The sequence below is a fragment of the Garra rufa genome, chromosome 21 (genome assembly GCF_049309525.1).
Source record: "Garra rufa chromosome 21, GarRuf1.0, whole genome shotgun sequence".
NCBI classification, from domain to species: Eukaryota; Metazoa; Chordata; class Actinopteri; order Cypriniformes; family Cyprinidae; genus Garra; species Garra rufa.
In genome coordinates this window covers 7330186-7347925 of record NC_133381.1, presented here as the reverse complement: position 1 = coordinate 7347925, position 17740 = coordinate 7330186, and the positions used below count along the sequence as shown (strand labels likewise).

The following is a 17740-nucleotide window of genomic DNA, read 5'->3' as shown; positions in this document are numbered from 1 at the left end:
AATGGACACGCCCCCAGCGATTAAAGGCATATTTTTTTTTAAAGATTTTTATGATTTATTTAATTTACTTTGTGTTTTTTATCATTCAGATTTGGCTAAGTGGTGACAAACTCAGAACACTTGCTTTACAAAATTTCTAAATTTCTCCAAACCTGTTCTGATGAAGAAACTTTCATCTTGGCTGGCCTGAGGGTGAATACACTGTCAGCAAATTAAACTTTTTTTTTTTTTTTAAATTAGCATGAAATCGTTTTATTTTGATTTGTAGTGCGACGGCTTTAGTGAGATACAGTAGCACACTGTACTCCCGTTTCATAAGGAAGCAGACGCACGTCGCTTTTCTCGTCCTCCGTGAGTCTTTCATTCCCGCCGACTGATTTTGTTCCGGTGCAAGCGCGCACTCATCATCAACAAACACGCAATCCTGCAGGAGCCGATGGGCGATTATGGCAGAGAGTTTATCATCAGGCCGCGGCGGCGCAATCAGGAGAGCGCTTGATTGGCTGTCGAAGAGTTGCAGAGGTTCCGATGCCACTGTATATCTGAATCTCTGAGGGCCCATCACGCAATCTTCAGAGTCATCAGGACTTCCTGTAAACAGCATATTAGCCACAAAAATAACCGGCTGAGGTTCAGGCGCGGCTTTAAAGCTGATGCATATGACCTGCTATCTACAGTATGTTGCTATGGTGAGTTTTCAGATTTCTACATACAGTTTCATGCACAGATACGTTGCATTTTATAATCATTAATTCAGAGCACATTCATTTGATCAAAAGTAACAGTAAAGACGTTAATAATGTTACAAAGAATATTTAAAATGTATTGTTCTTTTGAACTTCCTATTCATATTCAAAAATTAAGTGTTTCCACAAAATTATTAAGCAGCACAACCGTTTTCAACACTGATAATAATAAGAAATGTTTCTTGATATATATATATATATATATATAAAAGAAAAATGTTATTTTAAATTGTAATAATATTTCACAATATTGTTTTTACTGGATTTTAAACAAATAAATGCAGCATTGCTGAGCATAAAAGTCTACTTCTAAAAACATAAAAATGTCTTACGAAACCTCAAGGTTTGAAAGGTAGAATGTAATGGAAATTATGTGGTTGAAGTGCTTTCAGAACAAGGGTAAATTCATTGTCACATTTGTTAAATGTAATTTTTTACAGTTTATTATTTATAGTTTCTTATCTAAAATGATTTGGATTTGTATGTTTACTTTTTTGTTTTACGTTTCTGTGATTCTATGAAATTTTCATGAGCTTTTTAAAATACTAAAAGTTTATTAGAATAAATTCTATTATTTACATTTTGTTGAATAAAAAATCAAACATTGCTAGGATATATCACATATAAATGCAGATTTGTACTTCATATTTCTTATTTCAATATATATTCTCAAATGTCCATAAATAGCAGGTTCAAATTGTGACAACCTACTCCATATAGTGTCATAATATACCTGTTATAAAAGCAAATATATCAATATTTATTCAATGAATTTTTGTTTCATACTTAACATATACAGTTGAAATCAAAAGTTTACATACACCTTGCAGAATATGCAAAATGTTAATTATTTGACCAAAATAAGAGGGATCATACAAAATGCATGTTATTTTTTAATTAGTACTGACCTGAATAAGATATTTCACATAAAAGACATTTACGTATAGTTCACAAGAGAGAAAAAAAAAAAGACCCTGTTCAAAAGTTTACATACACTTGATTCTTAATACAGTGTTGTTACCTGAATGATCCACAGCTGTTTTTTTGTTTGTTTGTTTGTATAGTGATTGTCCTGAGCAGTTAAATTGCCTGCTGTTTTTCAGAAAAATCTTTCAGGTCTCATAAATTCTTTGGGTTTTCATCATTTTTGCATATTTGAACCATTTCCAACAATGACTCTATGATTCTGAGGACAACTGAGGCACTCATATGCAACTTTTACAGAAGGTTCAAATACTCACTGATGCTCCAGCAGGAAACATGATGCATTAAGAGCCTCATTAAGCATAAAGTCATTGTTGGAAAGGATTCAAATACGCAAAAATGCTGAAAAACCAAATAATTTGTGAGACCTGAAGGACTTTTCTGAAGAACAGCAGGCAGTTTAACTGTTCAGGACAAACAAGGGACTCATAAACAAATACCACTAAACAAAAAACACAGCTGTGGATCATTCATGTAACAACACAGTATTAAGAATCAAGTGTATGTAAACAGTATTCCAGTACTTACCTGATGCAAAACTGTGACAACTAGCCCCAGTCTGTGGAAAGAATGGCGTGTGCGCTGAATTCATTAAATTAGGTTTATTTATGGAAGTTTTCTTGTACATAGTTCACCATGCAGTCTAACAGTAGCTATATATCCACGTCACGTAACACAAACAGTAACACGACCATGAAGTAATATGACATCATTATACACCAGGGTTTTGAACGTACAGTTTACATATTTACAGATGCCCATTCGTCATTCTCAGCCTTGCCGCACGTCTGCTTTCTCACCGATCACAGGACACACAACGGGGGTGAAGCAGTGTTCAACAAAATGTAGTAACTGCAAGGCACAAAATGTTTATACATTTCTTTGTTTATCAGGGAGTAAAAAAAACGATATCGCATCAAACTGCCAAAGATCACATGCCACACAACATCACACAACCGTCGTGTTGCATAGAAACTGTGGCGCTACGTCAGTCGGCAAGAGAAGAACGCGAAGCCTGTTCGATAACCTCCGCGTGAGTGATCTTACAGCGTCACGTCTCATTCCAGGCTGATTAGGACCACATTACTGATTGATGGGGTGACCCTCACATAACTGAATCTGCGCTAGCTGGCTGATCAGGTCTAGTAGCATCAGGGTTATGATAGAAGAGGTTTATGTGTACTTTAGCGGTGTACGTTTAAGGGTCGGGATGGTGGAAGACTGATGAGGTAGCTCAGTCTAGTGTGGAGCTTGAAGTGGTGGTCACCAGGAGGGCAAAGGTCACAGGTAAATAGTAAAGCAGCCAGGAGGAAGAGGATGAGGGTGCTGAGGATGAAAGACTTAGATCTCTAAAGTGCCAGACTAATGGCCCATGCACTAACATCCATTTAGGTGTCCGTTCCAGACCCCACGTCAGCATCCAGAGGTGGAGCGTCAGACCTCAGAGAGCCTCCGCTAGATCAGTCAGGGTTTACACACAGGTGTGGCCACACTTCCAGAGATTCTCTACAAGAAAAACACACAGATTCACACAGTTAGCAACTGAAATACTGCAGTGACTGATTGCAATTCAGATCTCTCTCTCTATATCAATATCACACTCATTATAAAATCAGACTCTCTCATATTAATATTAGTCATTTATATAATGTAATTACATATTTAAGTTTGTTTAATATATAATTTACTACATAGTACAATAATAAATGCAAATATATTATATTATATATTGAAAATAAATAAAATGTAATTATATATATATATATATATATATATATATATATATATATATATATATATATATATACATAAATTAAATAAATAATTGTAAATGTATAATATACATAAATTATTTACTAATGTGAATTTTACTGTTTATTGTTTTATGTATTTATTTGACTTCTAATAAACTATTAATAATTGCATGTATAAGAAAAATAGTACAATTTAACGTGTGTGTGTGTGTGTGTGTGTGTATATATATATATATATATATATATATATATATATATATATATATATATATATATATATAATATTTAAATTGTATATATTATTTTCTCTCTCATGTTATTATTAATAATTGATATATTTAACTATAGAATTACATTACATATTTAAATATATGGTTAATATATAATTAACTATATAATTACAATAATAAATGTAAACATTATACTATGTACAAATGTAAATTTATAAGTAAATAAATAAATGTGTATATATAGTTACATATTTAAATATATAGTTAATATATAATTACAATAATAAATGTGCATATATTATACAATATACAATAATATAAAATTTTATTAATATATGTAAATAAATGTGTGTATATATACATATATATTTGTATAATACATATATATAATAAAAATACAAATATGAATGATATAAATACTTATTTTAATTTTGCTAAAAAAATTAATTAAACATTAATTATAAAATAATAAAATATTCATATAAAAATGTTATAATAAATTTTATTTTACTATACTATTTAATTTTAGATTACATGTAAAGTAAATACAAATATATTTATATTTTTGTAAATATATAATGTACAAAAGTATAAATGATAAAGTATGTACTGATTTAAATTTTATTGTATATTGTTGTTTTATGTATTGACTTGACTTCTATTCAACCATTTAAGAAATTGTAAAAATAGTTGAAAAAGACAGTAAAATTAAGCAAATTTATACACACACAAGATTATATCTATATATGGTGATTATAATATCATTGCAATTCAACATCCTGTGGACAATACAATTTAATACTATATGTACAGTAAAGCATTGCATTTGATTAGTATGTTTGTTAGTTTGGCTCAGGTCTTCTCTGCAGTGCATTTGACTGTGTAGTGTGAGCTGAACCCACAATGACCGCAGGGCTGACATGATAGTGTCTGTAGAGACGGATAGTTGGCTCTCTCTGCTGTTTACCGTGTCCCTGAAGCCTCGGGCGCTCGCTGAAATGTGTCCGACTCACCAACTACTAACAATCTTCAAGATGACCTTCCCTTTGTATCATATAACCGTTATCATTTCATCATTTATGTATGTGGTGGTTACACACCAAAACTCACATTTTCTTAGAAATATTTGCCAAGTGTTAGCTAGCCGCAGGGCTGTGCATCATTCACAACTGCCTTCAGAATGTATGCTCCTGAACTGAAAGAAAGCCAGTTCCTAAAAAAACCTACATTTTTGTCCAACCCCAAGTGTAGCTCAAGACTGTGTGTTTGCCATCTGTTAATTCCTCTAGATTACAATGTGTCGTGTATCGTTGCAGTCAGGAAATTTATTAGAGACTAAGAAAGCAGCTCTCTTTAAGTTTTCCATCTGCCGTATATGCTTTTCGTCAGGAGAAATGATTGCCGACCGACACGCGTTCATTATTTCAGCCCTGCGCTGATGAGGCCACGGCAGCGACAGAGAAAGAGACGGTGAGAGAGAAAGACAGAGAAAAATGGGAAGACAATTCCAAGGCTAACCCCACTGGATATATGGACTACGTTACGTAATGAATGCTTTTCAAACCAATTTACTGGTAAGGGAGTCATCATGTAGAAAGTACAGTGGCCTATAATTTAAACCATAACACTGCCGGTCCAGACCAGGCATTTGCGTCATCGAGAACTGAGCCTTTGGGTTTTTATCAAGCAGAATTTCACAACCAACAAACAATGGGAAAACACAAAACAGGCTCATTTCAAAACACGCTACTAATAAATCACGCTAACGCGCAGTACGGAGAGCAATGGAAAATGGGGTTGTTTGCAATGTAACACTTGACGTCGAAAAGACCCCGCGGCTGTTTTTCAGCGGTGCGGTAGAAGTGGCCGGGAGGGAGAGGTTGTGTGTGTTGAAGCGAGTCCTATAGCACCTACCTTGACCTGAGGCCTGCTGCTGACTCTACTCCTTCCTGCAGATGAGCTATCTGTCTGCGGACCGCTGATCTGAGCCCTGCAGCCCTCCGCAACACCACTGCTGCTCTCTGACCTTGCCAGCTGGAAGACCGAGAACAACAGAAATGTTACTTTTATCATTTATTTCTTTTTATAACATTTTTTTTGTTTTTGTGTAAAATGTGTTGCATTGATACTTTACATTTCTTACTTTATTACTTAGTCAATTCAATTCAATTCAATTCAAATGTGCTTGCATTTTTAAAGGTTTGTATTTCTACGCCGATAAAGTTACTAAACAAAATAGCACAAAAGATGATTGTTTGCAGACAGGTTTCACAAAATAAAATAAAATCAAATAAAATTGTTCTTGAAAACTTAAAACTTGTATTTCTGCACCAATAAATAGCAAAAATGATGCCTGTTTGCAGACAGGTTTCACAAAATAAAATGAAATTAAATTAATTTCAAGTAAATTGTTCTTTGAAATTTTAAAGTTGTATTTCTGTGCCAATAAAGTTACTAAACAAAATAGCACAAAAGATGATTGTTAGCAGACAGGTTTCACAAAATAAAATAAAGTAAAATAAAATTGTTCACACAAAATAAAATTTGTTTCACAAAACAAAATTAAATTAAATTAATTTCAAGTAAATTCAGTTAGAAATGAAACTGCATAAAATTATATAATTGTTCTTTGTTGTATTTCTGTGCCAATAAAGTTACTAAACAAAATAGCAAAAAATGTTTGCAGACAGGTTTCACAAACACTTATCCTCCAAAGTCAACCAAAAATGTCTGTATATTAAATTAGAATATAAAAAAATATATATTTTAACAAAAAGTATTAGGTACATAAAAATGTTACACTGTTATATTATTTATTTGGCACTATTCACATGTAGCCTGAAAATGCTTTTAAAATTTAATACATACCAATTAAGTACACTGAATTGAAAAAAAAAAAACAGACAGACTGATGGAAAAAAGATGGAAAGACACAGTGGTGAGTGGGGGTAATAGTTCCCTTTCTGTTTTCATAAGACACCATCCAGCTATTTTAATGAAATGAATATGTCCATTCAAGTACAAACACTGCAATTCAATTGATGACTTGAGCAAAATTAATTTAGTGTTTTCAGTCTCAGTGATTAGCTGGAAAGCAGGAACCTAATTCGCCTGATATAAGGTCAAACGTAGGATTTGCAGACAGAGTTGGAAGCAAGCAGAGAGAAGTTTGCATATGAAATGGAAAACTACTTAAAAAGAACACAAATACATGCTAATTCAGTCATGAAATTAAGTAATGATCCTCGCCGCATTCTTGCTTATGAATCATAATATAATCTGACTGATTATGATTATTCTGTTCTGTAGACCTTAAAATTTTAAATCTACGCCTGCAAATCCTTCTTCCATTAGCACTTCAGGGGAAAAGCGGCGGGGAGGGGTGAGAAGGGGGTGAGAGAATGAATAAAAATCCCCTCTTAAATATTTAGTCAATGAGATGAATTCAGCAGAAACACACACCGCTCTCATTACAAGTAGATAGAGCGTGGTGTAATGTCGAAACACACCTGTTTATGAGTCGACTTGGCTTCCTGTAGAGAGCGGCGCCCTTTGCCGACGTTCTTCTGTTTCATCAACTGTGAAGCAGGAGCCCTTTCATCGCTATCAGTCTTCCTTATCAGCGGACAGTTAATTTTGGGATTAATATAAAGGCTGCCATCCTCTTTTAAAGGATTTGTAGTGGAGCAAGAGACTCTTATCTTAGTCATTACAGGGGAAATATTGGATTCAAGCATTTTAGTATCTGCAAAACATTCAACAGTATCTATCGGGGTTTCACATGGTAAAGGATTAAGATAAGGCGCCTCATTATGGCACTCTGGCTGGCTACCAGCTACACTTTCTTGAGAAATACCATGTGCTTTTTGGTATTCGTCGCAGCCCGACGAAGGTGCTGGGCTCGGGGGACCAAGGGGCTCTATTAGTTTGCCGCCGTGTCTCGTGGGCCGTTTGCTAATGGACATGCTGTAACAGAGCGGCGGGCCCAAGTACACTTCCTCGGTGCAGGCCTCGAAGAGCGGCTCTTCGTCACGGATATCTGGCGTGCTCGAAAGGATCGGGGTGCTGCTCTTGTCCTCCGCGCAGGTGCTGACCTCTCCGCAGTCGCTATCGTGCGAGGACAGCGACAGATAGGAGTAGAAGTCGCCCTTGCGCAAATGGATAAGCCGATGGGAGTGCTCGAGGACCTTCTCTCTGATCTGAGATACGGACGTCGGGCTACACGCCTCCGTAGGCTGCTCTGCCGGCGCCTCTTTGGTCTTCAGGGCCACAGATGTCATGTCGATGATCTCCATCACAAAGTCATGGACACTGTCGCTCTTGGCCTCTTCAGAGATGAAAGCAGGGTGGTTGCAGCTCTCTGAAGAGCTTTCTTGATGGTTCTCGTGGACGTCATTCAGAAAGGCTGCGAGTTGCTTTTGTCGGCTGTGAGCGTGTGCAGCTAACCCCGAACACTCGTCTATGGGAGAGATAGAGGGAGAGGGACGATGGGAACTGTGACATGGCAGCTCGCCTTTGAGCTGCCCTTCCAGGGAGCACAAGCTTAGCTGTTCGCATGAGGACGGAGAGGTGGCAGTCACCATATTTGCATCCACCACATAAGAGCCTTTAAATGATTCCCCTTTCTTGGTTAGCAGACTTCCCTCTTCCCTCAGCAGCTCATCATCTTCATCTTTCCCTTTGATGTGAGAGCTCTCGACATTCCCGTTCTCCATGTCATCCACGAAGCGGCTGATATAGCTCCTGGTGGCGTCCCTTCGGGTGCCATCCACCTCCTGTTGCTTGAGGCTCTCGTTTTTAGCATTAGTCTTGGCTTCTAAGAGCTTCAGCGCAGACCGGCTGAGAAAGTGGCGATCGTTGCCTGTCTTAACGGGTGACAGGATGTCTTTCGACATGGTGCCACACTGGAGCTCATCCACTAGATCTACCTCATTTTTCTCTTTACTCTGAGATCTAGGCTTCATCCAGCTTTGAAACTCATCCTTTATATAATCCAGCCCAAGAGCGAGGGAACCATCAATGTACTCCTCCTCTGAGGTTACGCTAGAGTCATCGTCTTTAATACCGAGCTCTTCTTCAGTGAGCGTCAAAGTGGAGCTGGATAGAAGATCACTATCATCCTCATCATCAGTACAGGCTGAAGTGCAGGAAACGTTGACGACCATACTGATGCTTGCGTCGGTCTCGTCGACTTGTTGCTGGCTGCGGCAATGTTTACGGAAGGATGCATTGGACTCGCCGGCCACACAGCGGTTCATTTGCACAGCTAGGTCCTCGGACGCAACGGATGAGTCCTCGGTGCTGCTTAACTCTGTCAGGGAGGCTGCCGAGCTCTCGTTAATGGAGGAGGGAGCACCAGCCGAGCGTGACCCACGCCACAGCGAGCTGCTCTGGAGCGTTACGTCAGAGATGCTACGCGTCATCTTCATTGCAAGAGGGCTTTGGATGTTCTCAAGGCGTTTTAGAAGCTCCAGAGTTCTTCTGCTGAGTTCCCCCGTGGGCTCCACGGTCGATTCGACATCCCTCAGACTTTCCTTACTGCCTGCGTCCTCTGCGCTTTTACATGGCGCAAGCCAGCTTTCCAGGGAAGTGCTACGAGTCAATGTCTCTTTGCTCGATGGGAATAACTCCCCTACAGCAAACAAAGAGTCAAGGGAAGACCCCTGGGAGAGCTGCGCGAACTCCTTTTGGAGCTTTCGGTGTGTAGACACTCTGTCTTCGTTAGCCTCTTGGATCTTCGCTGGCTCCTTGCGGTGTTTCTTCCTGCTTTCTCCACTATCTTCTCTCTTCTTTCTCATGATATGCCATTGGTGGTCTCTCTGCCCAATGGCAAGACTGTCACCATATTCTGCACACTTGTTGGCACGCTCCAAAACTCTGTCTATGTCTTCATCTGAGACTCTGTCTCCATCTTCTCTCATAGGAGGGGTGAGAGTAACACAAACTTTCGGATCATCGCTTTGGAACAGCAGGCAAACCTCGGAGTTACCCGTGGTCTCCATGTCCCCTTCACTAACTATCCCACTTTCGCTCTCGGATCTCCTGGCTGAATCCGACAGCAGCCCCTGCTTTCCCTTCAACAGGTCTCCCAAAATATCAGGTAGGGATTCAGCTGAGGAGAAGGAGGAGTCCATGCTCAGGCGCTTCAACATTGATTGTTGGGTTTTGGTTGAGGATGATTTGTGATTATACTGGGGTTGTTGGTAGAGTTCAACATTATGCAGACTGTACACCTGATAAACATGAGAAGAGGCGTTCAATTCTGTGGAGCTCAAGGCTGCTCCGCAGTGTGTGTCATTTGGGCATGACTCTGTGAGATTTAAAGGCTCCTTTGGGGAATTAAGGTGTGATTTGGATCCAGGGTTTTGCTCATCTTCGCAATCCTGTGTATCCAGATCGCAGATGGTCATGTCCATCTCGTCCCACTCCCAAGAGTCCTCCGCATGGCCATGGAGGTCCATGAGAGAAGGCTCAATGAGATTCTCAGGGACCTGAAAATGGGAGAGAAAAAAAAAAGATGTCAGGGGAAGAAATACTTTTAATTAGATCAAATGCAGAGTTAATCTATGACAAATACATTTTTGCTTAGATGTGGGCATTCAGCACAGGGCATAATTACACAAATTGCTTTGCTTCTTGTTCAAGCAGGAAGAGTCTATTTATATGAGCCTCTTTATCTCATTAATCTAATAAACTGGCAAATCTAACACTTGCTTTGTATGTTATATATCCCATAAAATGAATTTTTATTAGATTTCTGTTTATTCTCTTTCTGCTGATGAGGAAAATACTAATGCGCAGGCTTGGATCGCTAGCGCATGATAAAAACCCTCAACTGTGAGAACAATCAATCAGTCTAATCAAATAAAAATAATTTCAGTTAGCTGCCTCAGCTAACATTTGTACCCCAACTGCAGCACATAACGTTTTAATCAGATAGACTAATTATAACCTTTAGCTATGCCATTACAAAAGTCATTTTGCCGTTTTGTGGAAGGTTAAACAAGACTGTCTAGTATGGCCTGAGATTTTTGACCGAATAGCGGGCATTGTGTTACTGCTACACTATTCGGCTTGAGAGTGAAATCATGTAATAACTTGACAGTGTCAATTAAAGCTCTTTTGAAGCCTTTTTTCCTTTTATCAGTCACTCTTTCACCGGTTTACCACTCCTTTAAAAGCAGGTGAAAGTTAACTTAAAAACCATTATGTCTTACGTTGACCTTCAAACAGAATTCATGATATTCCCAAAACAAACAAAAAAAAACACCTAAAAATGAAAGAGTAACGATTGGATTTTTTTTCCAGACACTAGACTTGTGAGCAAGGCCTCCTGAAGCATTCAACAGTCAGCTATTTCATCATCTCACAAAGTGTACTGTATTCACAAAAACAAACTCTCCCTATTATTTTTCTTTTCCCTTTCTTCTGCGCCCGCAAAAAGTGAAATTGCACTTCAGCCCCGCAAGGTCAAGCTGAGCGAGGGGCGAGTAATTTGTCTTCCCCGTGTAAGTGAGTGGACGTTCACAAACAGGTTGCTGGGCTTTTCCGCGTGAAGCACGCAGCCTCCCCAGAGCCCTGCTGCTGCCATGCAGGAATGCACAACATCTACATGACAAAAGGCAAAGTCTAGCCCTCAGCCCACTCCCCCGTTTAACGCGCACTGTAACGGTCCCACACATACAATAAGAGACTAGTTAAGGGTTCCGTTTTCAGGATGGGAAGTCTTTTTATACTGCAGTGAACACGGTATGTGCACATGTTATGTCCTTTAAGAGACTACTTCCTCCTTTTCAGTGCAGGATGGGGACACAGGATCAAGTTATTTCATTGCTACGGGTTACTCAATATACATTAAGAACAGTCAGTTATTTCTGGCAGCATCTGTAATCGATTGAGTTCACAGTACAGTGAGTATCAGGGGAACGCATCTAGCCACCGTCCTCTTACTATGTGTATTCAAGAATAATATGTGGCCACTTTCCCTGCCTTATACATCATTCTTATTGCACTGTTACAGCGGCGCTGCAGTATATTATTGGAACTAGTGTATTTCTGCTTAACAAATTGTCCGGGACAGCTTCCTTTGTGCACAGCAACATATAAGGGGATCTTCGAAAAGCCAATACAATGGGTTCAATAAAATACTTATTAGAATGTTGATTTTTAGAATTATAATAATTGCATTAGGAAGCTGTCTTGTTAATGATACTATATTTAAATGTATTAAGGACATGATGGATGCAACAACAACATACACTCTTAAAAATAAAAGTGCTTTAAAAGGTTCTTCACAGCGATGCCATACAAAAAACATTTTTGGTTCCACAAAGAACCATTCAATCAGAGGTTCTTTTAAGAACCATTTTTTCTCAACTTTTATAATTTGAAGAACCTTATTTCACCACAAAGAACTTTTTTGTGAAACAGAAAGGTTCTTCAGATGTTAAAGGTTCTTTATGGAACCAAAAGGGTTTAGACAAAAAGGGTTCTTCTATGGCATTGTGAAGCACCTTTATTTTTAAGAGTGTTGCACACTAGAGTGAATATAGGGACCAATGATTTCTACAATGTGGAAAATACAGACGGAATTGTGGAATCCAGTCATAAAAACGGAATTTACAGTAAAATGCGGAATGTCACAGGATTTGCCAAATGAGTGGATAAACTAAAAGTAGGTCAGTACAAAAATATATAAATATGAATCCTGCATGTTCTGCTTGTCTCTGTGTGAATAAATGGCGCAGACACGCAGTTTCATTTACTGCACACATACTGAAGCGCACGTGATGCTCGCAGTGTTTTCAGCCTCTACCGCCTCAATATATCAGTACTTGAAGACATGAACAATCTCTAGAATTGCCCTGAGACTCACTTCATAAGCATTTTGCTGTTTCTTTTGAGTCAAACTATCGTTATATCATATACAAACAGAAACTTAAAGGTCTTTACAGTAACCCGTCAAAATAAAAGTTTGGTTTAACTTGAAGAAATTGTGACTGAAATATATTACTTCATGTAATGATAGTAGTACTACTACTACAACTACTAAAATTTTTGTTAAAATTTTATTTTTTAAGGATTTTTTACTAGAAAGAATTACCAGAATTTATTTAGCAGAAAAATTTAAATACACAAAAAAGTAAATTAATTAAAAAAAAAAGTAGTAAGTAAAATAATTTTAAAATAATTTTCTAAAAATAAATAACTTTTAGAGATGCGTTTAAGTCTTAAAATTTAATAAAATCATTAAAATGCAATCCAAAAACATTTATGGAAAATCACTGAATTTGGTAAAAATAAAACTGAATTTAAGGGGGAAAAATGTATTTAATAGGGCCTTTTTGTTGCATACTTTTTGTTAAACTTTTAGTAAGATTGCAATTAATTAGACATATAGTTTTTGATTAATTACAACAGAATTTGGAAAAAAAAAAGGGAATTTGGGAAAAAATAAAACTGAAATGAAATAAAAGGTATTTCATAGGGCCTTAGGAATCTAATTTTTGTTAAAAATTGTATAAATCACTGTTTGTTTCATTATTTTAATTAATTAGACATGGTTTTCGATTAATAATTTTTTTTACCATTAAAATTAGAGTCTAGAAAAATAACATTTAATTCAACCAATAAAACCAAAAAATAAAATGGAAAAAAAATTTATACAGAAAAATTAAAATCAAAAAAATTAAAACAGAATTTGGGAAACAATCAGACTATATATGTTCTCTTTTTTTCTAAAATGCCCTAAATGTCTGGATTTCGGCTTTGTTTTTCTATTGACATGCTCTCATACATTATTATGCATGCATAACTGCATGGCTTTGTATGTCATGAATGCCTGCACACTATTGGTCATTTAGTCACTGTTTAGTCAAAAATCAGACATTTTAGGCAATTTAGAAATTGAGCCATAACCATATGTGACCCTGGACCACAAAACCAGTCATAAGGTTAAATTTTACAAAACTGAGATGTATACATCATATGAAAGCTCATATGAATAAGCATATAAATAAGCTTTCTATTGATGTATTGTTTGTTAGAATAGGACAATATTTGGCTGAGATACATCTATTTGAAAATCTGGAATCTGAGGGTGCAAAAAAATCAAAATGCTGAGAAAATCACCTTTAAAGTTCTTCAAATTAAGTTCTTAACAATGCATATTACTAATCAAAAATTACATTTTGATATATTAGGAATTTTACAAAAAATCTTCATGGAACATGATCTTTACTTAATTTCCTAATGATTTTTGGCATAAAAGAAAAATCAATAATTTTGACTCATACTATGTATTTTTGGCTATTGCTACAAATATACCCCAGCGACTTAAGACTGGTTTTGTGGTCCAGGGTCACATATGGTTATATAGTTAGCCTAATACTACAGTTTACTGTTCACATACTGAGGTGAATTCACTTTACACTTTACACTATCTGTGCAGGTATAGCGCTGTACCATGCATATTTAAATTACACAAATGACTTATAGATTGCACATTTTTTAGCATTATGGAAAACGGGAGGTAAACAATTCTGTTTAATTAAAAGAGGTGTTTGTGTGTATTTGCAAGATGGGAAATTGCATCATGCAAATAGTGTTTTTTTTTTAGCTTGTTTGCACCGATTTCCATAATTCCTTTAGTGAATTAGGTGCTAAATAATGCAAACAGAACACACAACTACTTTTTTTAAAAACAATATACAGTACAGGACACAGTATGCTGCCACTCCACCACAAACACAATTAAACCGTCCACAGTGAGGATATGGAGACAGCACCACCCCCTGTTTATATTCACATCGTATGTTATCTTGTTTACTTGTAACTGTAGTGTAAAGCATATGTGACCTGGTCTCTGCCCAGCGAGCGTTTCAGTCTGGTCTGCCACTGAAGGACCTGCATGACGATGGCCTCCCAACGTCTCTCCAGGTTGACCTGCAGCAGCTGGAGCGACTGGCGCTCTGCCTCTGAGCTCTGCTGTTCAGGCCCGTCCAGCAGCCTCTGACAGAGCCTCAGCACGGAGGAAATGCCCTTCCGTCTGCCCCGCACCTCCGTACACAGAGCCTGCAGAGACAGGAGCAGGTCAGTCCTCTCATGCACTCATAGACTGTGTTAGTAAACAGGGTTGAACATCCCTGTCATCAGGTTAAAGGGCATGGTTCATGTGTTAATGCCAGAGAATTTTTTATGAAAGAAAGCTTAACTTTGACTTAACTCTAAAAGCTTAACTTTGAAATCGCAGACTGTCAAGCTACTGCAAAACTACTGATCATTTAAAAAGGTTAAAACAACAGTCAAGTTAGAGCAAACCTAAACAATAAAAGTAAAAACATTTAAAATGAGAGAAATTAAAACAGAAATATTGATTAAAAGCTGTATAGAAAAAGAAAAAACTAAAACTAAACAAACATAATTGATAAAACGCATTTAAAAGCTGAATAATATAACCTGAATAATACAATTAAAACACCCTAATTGATAGAAATTAATACAAAGAAATCATTTAAAATTTTGATTAAAACCCTAAATAATAAATCTAAAACAGTTATAGAAATTAATACAAAAAACATTGTTTAAAAGCTGAAAAAACTGAAATTAATAGAAATGAATACAAAATAACAATAAATAAAAAAATGTATTAAAATCCTAAAAAAATAACCTAAAACACTGATTAAAACATTGATGCAATGAAAAAATACTGATTAAAAGCTGTATTTTAAAAAAGCTAAATAAAACTAAGAAATACAGTAATTGATAGAAATGAATACAAAAAAAAACATTATAATAATTAATTCATTAATTAAAATCTGTATTAAAAACCTAAAATGGTTATAGAAATGAATACAAAAAACACTGATTAAAAGCTGTGTAAAAAAACAACTAAGAAACATCTTAATTCATAGAAATGAATACAAAATAACATTGATAAAATGATAAAACTCATAGAAATGAGTACAAAAAACCCCCATTAAAATGCTGTATAAAACTAACCTAATAAAACAAAACACCCTAATTGAAAGAAAACATTGATTAAAAGCTGTAAAAAAATAAAATAAAATAAGAAACACCATAATTAATAGAAATTAATACAAAATGAGTACAAAAAAACATTAAAACACTGTATAAAACTAACCTAAATAATACAATTAAAACACCCTAATTGATAGAAATGAATACAAAATAGATTAAAATCTGTATTAAAAGCCTAAACAGTAAATCTAAAACAGTTATAAAAATGAATACAAAAAACATTGATTAAAAGCTGTATTAAAAAAACTAAGAAACACCATAATTAATTAATTAACCTATAAATAGCTGTATTAAAAACCTAAATAATAAACTCAAAACATTGATTAAATGCTGTGTAAAAAAAGTAATACATCTAAAAACACAGTTTTGGAAATTACAAAAAAGAAAGAAAGAAAGAAAAATCTAAAACTAAAAACAACCCCAAAAAAGTAAAAAAAAAAAAAAAAAAAAGTTCTCAAATGAATCAGGGAAACATTTTTTTGAAGCCGGTTCATCGACATGAACAGTCCAAATGATTTTGCTAAAATGAATCAGATTTGTTTGTGGAAACTTTTTTACATTTTTATATATATAAATATTTAATTCTGTTTGAAACTAATGACGCAGACATTTAATTTTGAAAAGATTTAATATCACCGAACACAAGAAAGATGATGTAAATGCTGCTTAGGGACTTCTGGGAACATTGAACACTGAATTTGATTAAAAACAAACAAATAAACAAACTGATCAAAATGAAATGAATCACCAAAATGAATCAGGCTTTCCAGAGTTACTTGAAAAATGAAGAGAGACGTTCTAAAACGGTTCTATAACGTATTTACATAAGGCTTCTTGTAAGGCTCTTATTATACACGCAATTGATAAAAATTGTGAGAATCCCACTACACTGCCACACCTGTTGTGCTACATAAAAGCTGAGCAGTCTATAAAAATAACTTTTAATGAACTATTCTCCACCGTTTGCCATGCACGTGAACTCAACGCACCTCAGAGCCACTCAGAGTTTCCGTGGCATGAATGAACATAGTGAATGAAGAGAGAGAGAGAGACAGATCGAATGACATTGAGAGAGAAAGAGAGACTCCCGTGCGCTTGATGAGGTCTCCACAACAATTCAGGCTGTCAGGAGCGTGTAAATCACATCCCCCTCTCCCCATAAACACGACAGAATTAAATATTTAAAGGCCAAAGCTGCACTCCCATGCTTCAGTGTCCAGCTATGACACTTGTTTAATGAAACCGCCAGAGCATATAGACTCTCCCAGAGTGCAGACCACATACGCACGATCTGGAGAAGCTTGTGACGCTCTCTCACCTGCACCAAAACCCCCTTTAAATATGCAGCGGCAAGCTTTGCGAAGAGACGGCGCTAGTCCGTGTGCGTTACGGGGCGAAAACATTGGTAGAGCAATTTATGCAAATCCCGGCAGCCCCGAAAAGCACCGCCTTACATTTTCTGTACATTTTTCAATAAATATTAAACACCATTACATTATACCATTACATTTAAATTGGATTTTATTTTTCCTGGAGTGCTTGGCTCCTCTGTTTTAGCATATTTCCCTCTCCTGTGTCTTTTAAACAGGTAATGAGACTGTAAAATGCAATGGCAGCGTGCCGGAGAGGAGGCCGAGGAGCGAACGCGCTGATAGAGTTATCATGCACAAGAGTTGAAACTTTGACAGATAGAAACGTGTGAGGTGATGGAAAACTGGCACTCAAATGGACTATTTTTTTTAATAGCGTACGTTGTCTGGGAAATGTAGTGGCCTGGTTTCTTAAAGACACATGTACTGTAAATATTTTATGCTAAAATAGCTCTCAGTCAAGTTAGACTTGTAGATGGTGCTCAGCTTTAGATACATGCAGAAAACTATTTTGGTAAAACGATGTGAAATAAGAAATTTTATTATAAAACTGCATTTTAGCAAGAATTGGCACCATGTTAACTAGGGTTGTGCCGATAGACGATAGTATCGTGTAT

General features: G+C 36.3%; 1 protein-coding gene across 1 annotated transcript in view; it reads right to left on the bottom strand.

The window, feature by feature from the left end:
- Positions 1-2317: 2317 nt before the first annotated feature.
- Positions 2318-17740, bottom strand: part of akap6 (A kinase (PRKA) anchor protein 6) — a 38700-nt gene continuing 23277 nt past the window's right edge. The window contains exons 3-6 of the mRNA XM_073827172.1: positions 14572-14787; positions 7224-10205; positions 5629-5748; positions 2318-3236 (exon numbers count right to left, since the gene is read on the bottom strand). Of these exons, the coding sequence (XP_073683273.1) occupies positions 3195-3236; positions 5629-5748; positions 7224-10205; positions 14572-14787 (3360 nt within the window). The 3' untranslated portion in view covers positions 2318-3194. The remainder of the gene's footprint in view (positions 3237-5628; positions 5749-7223; positions 10206-14571; positions 14788-17740) is intronic.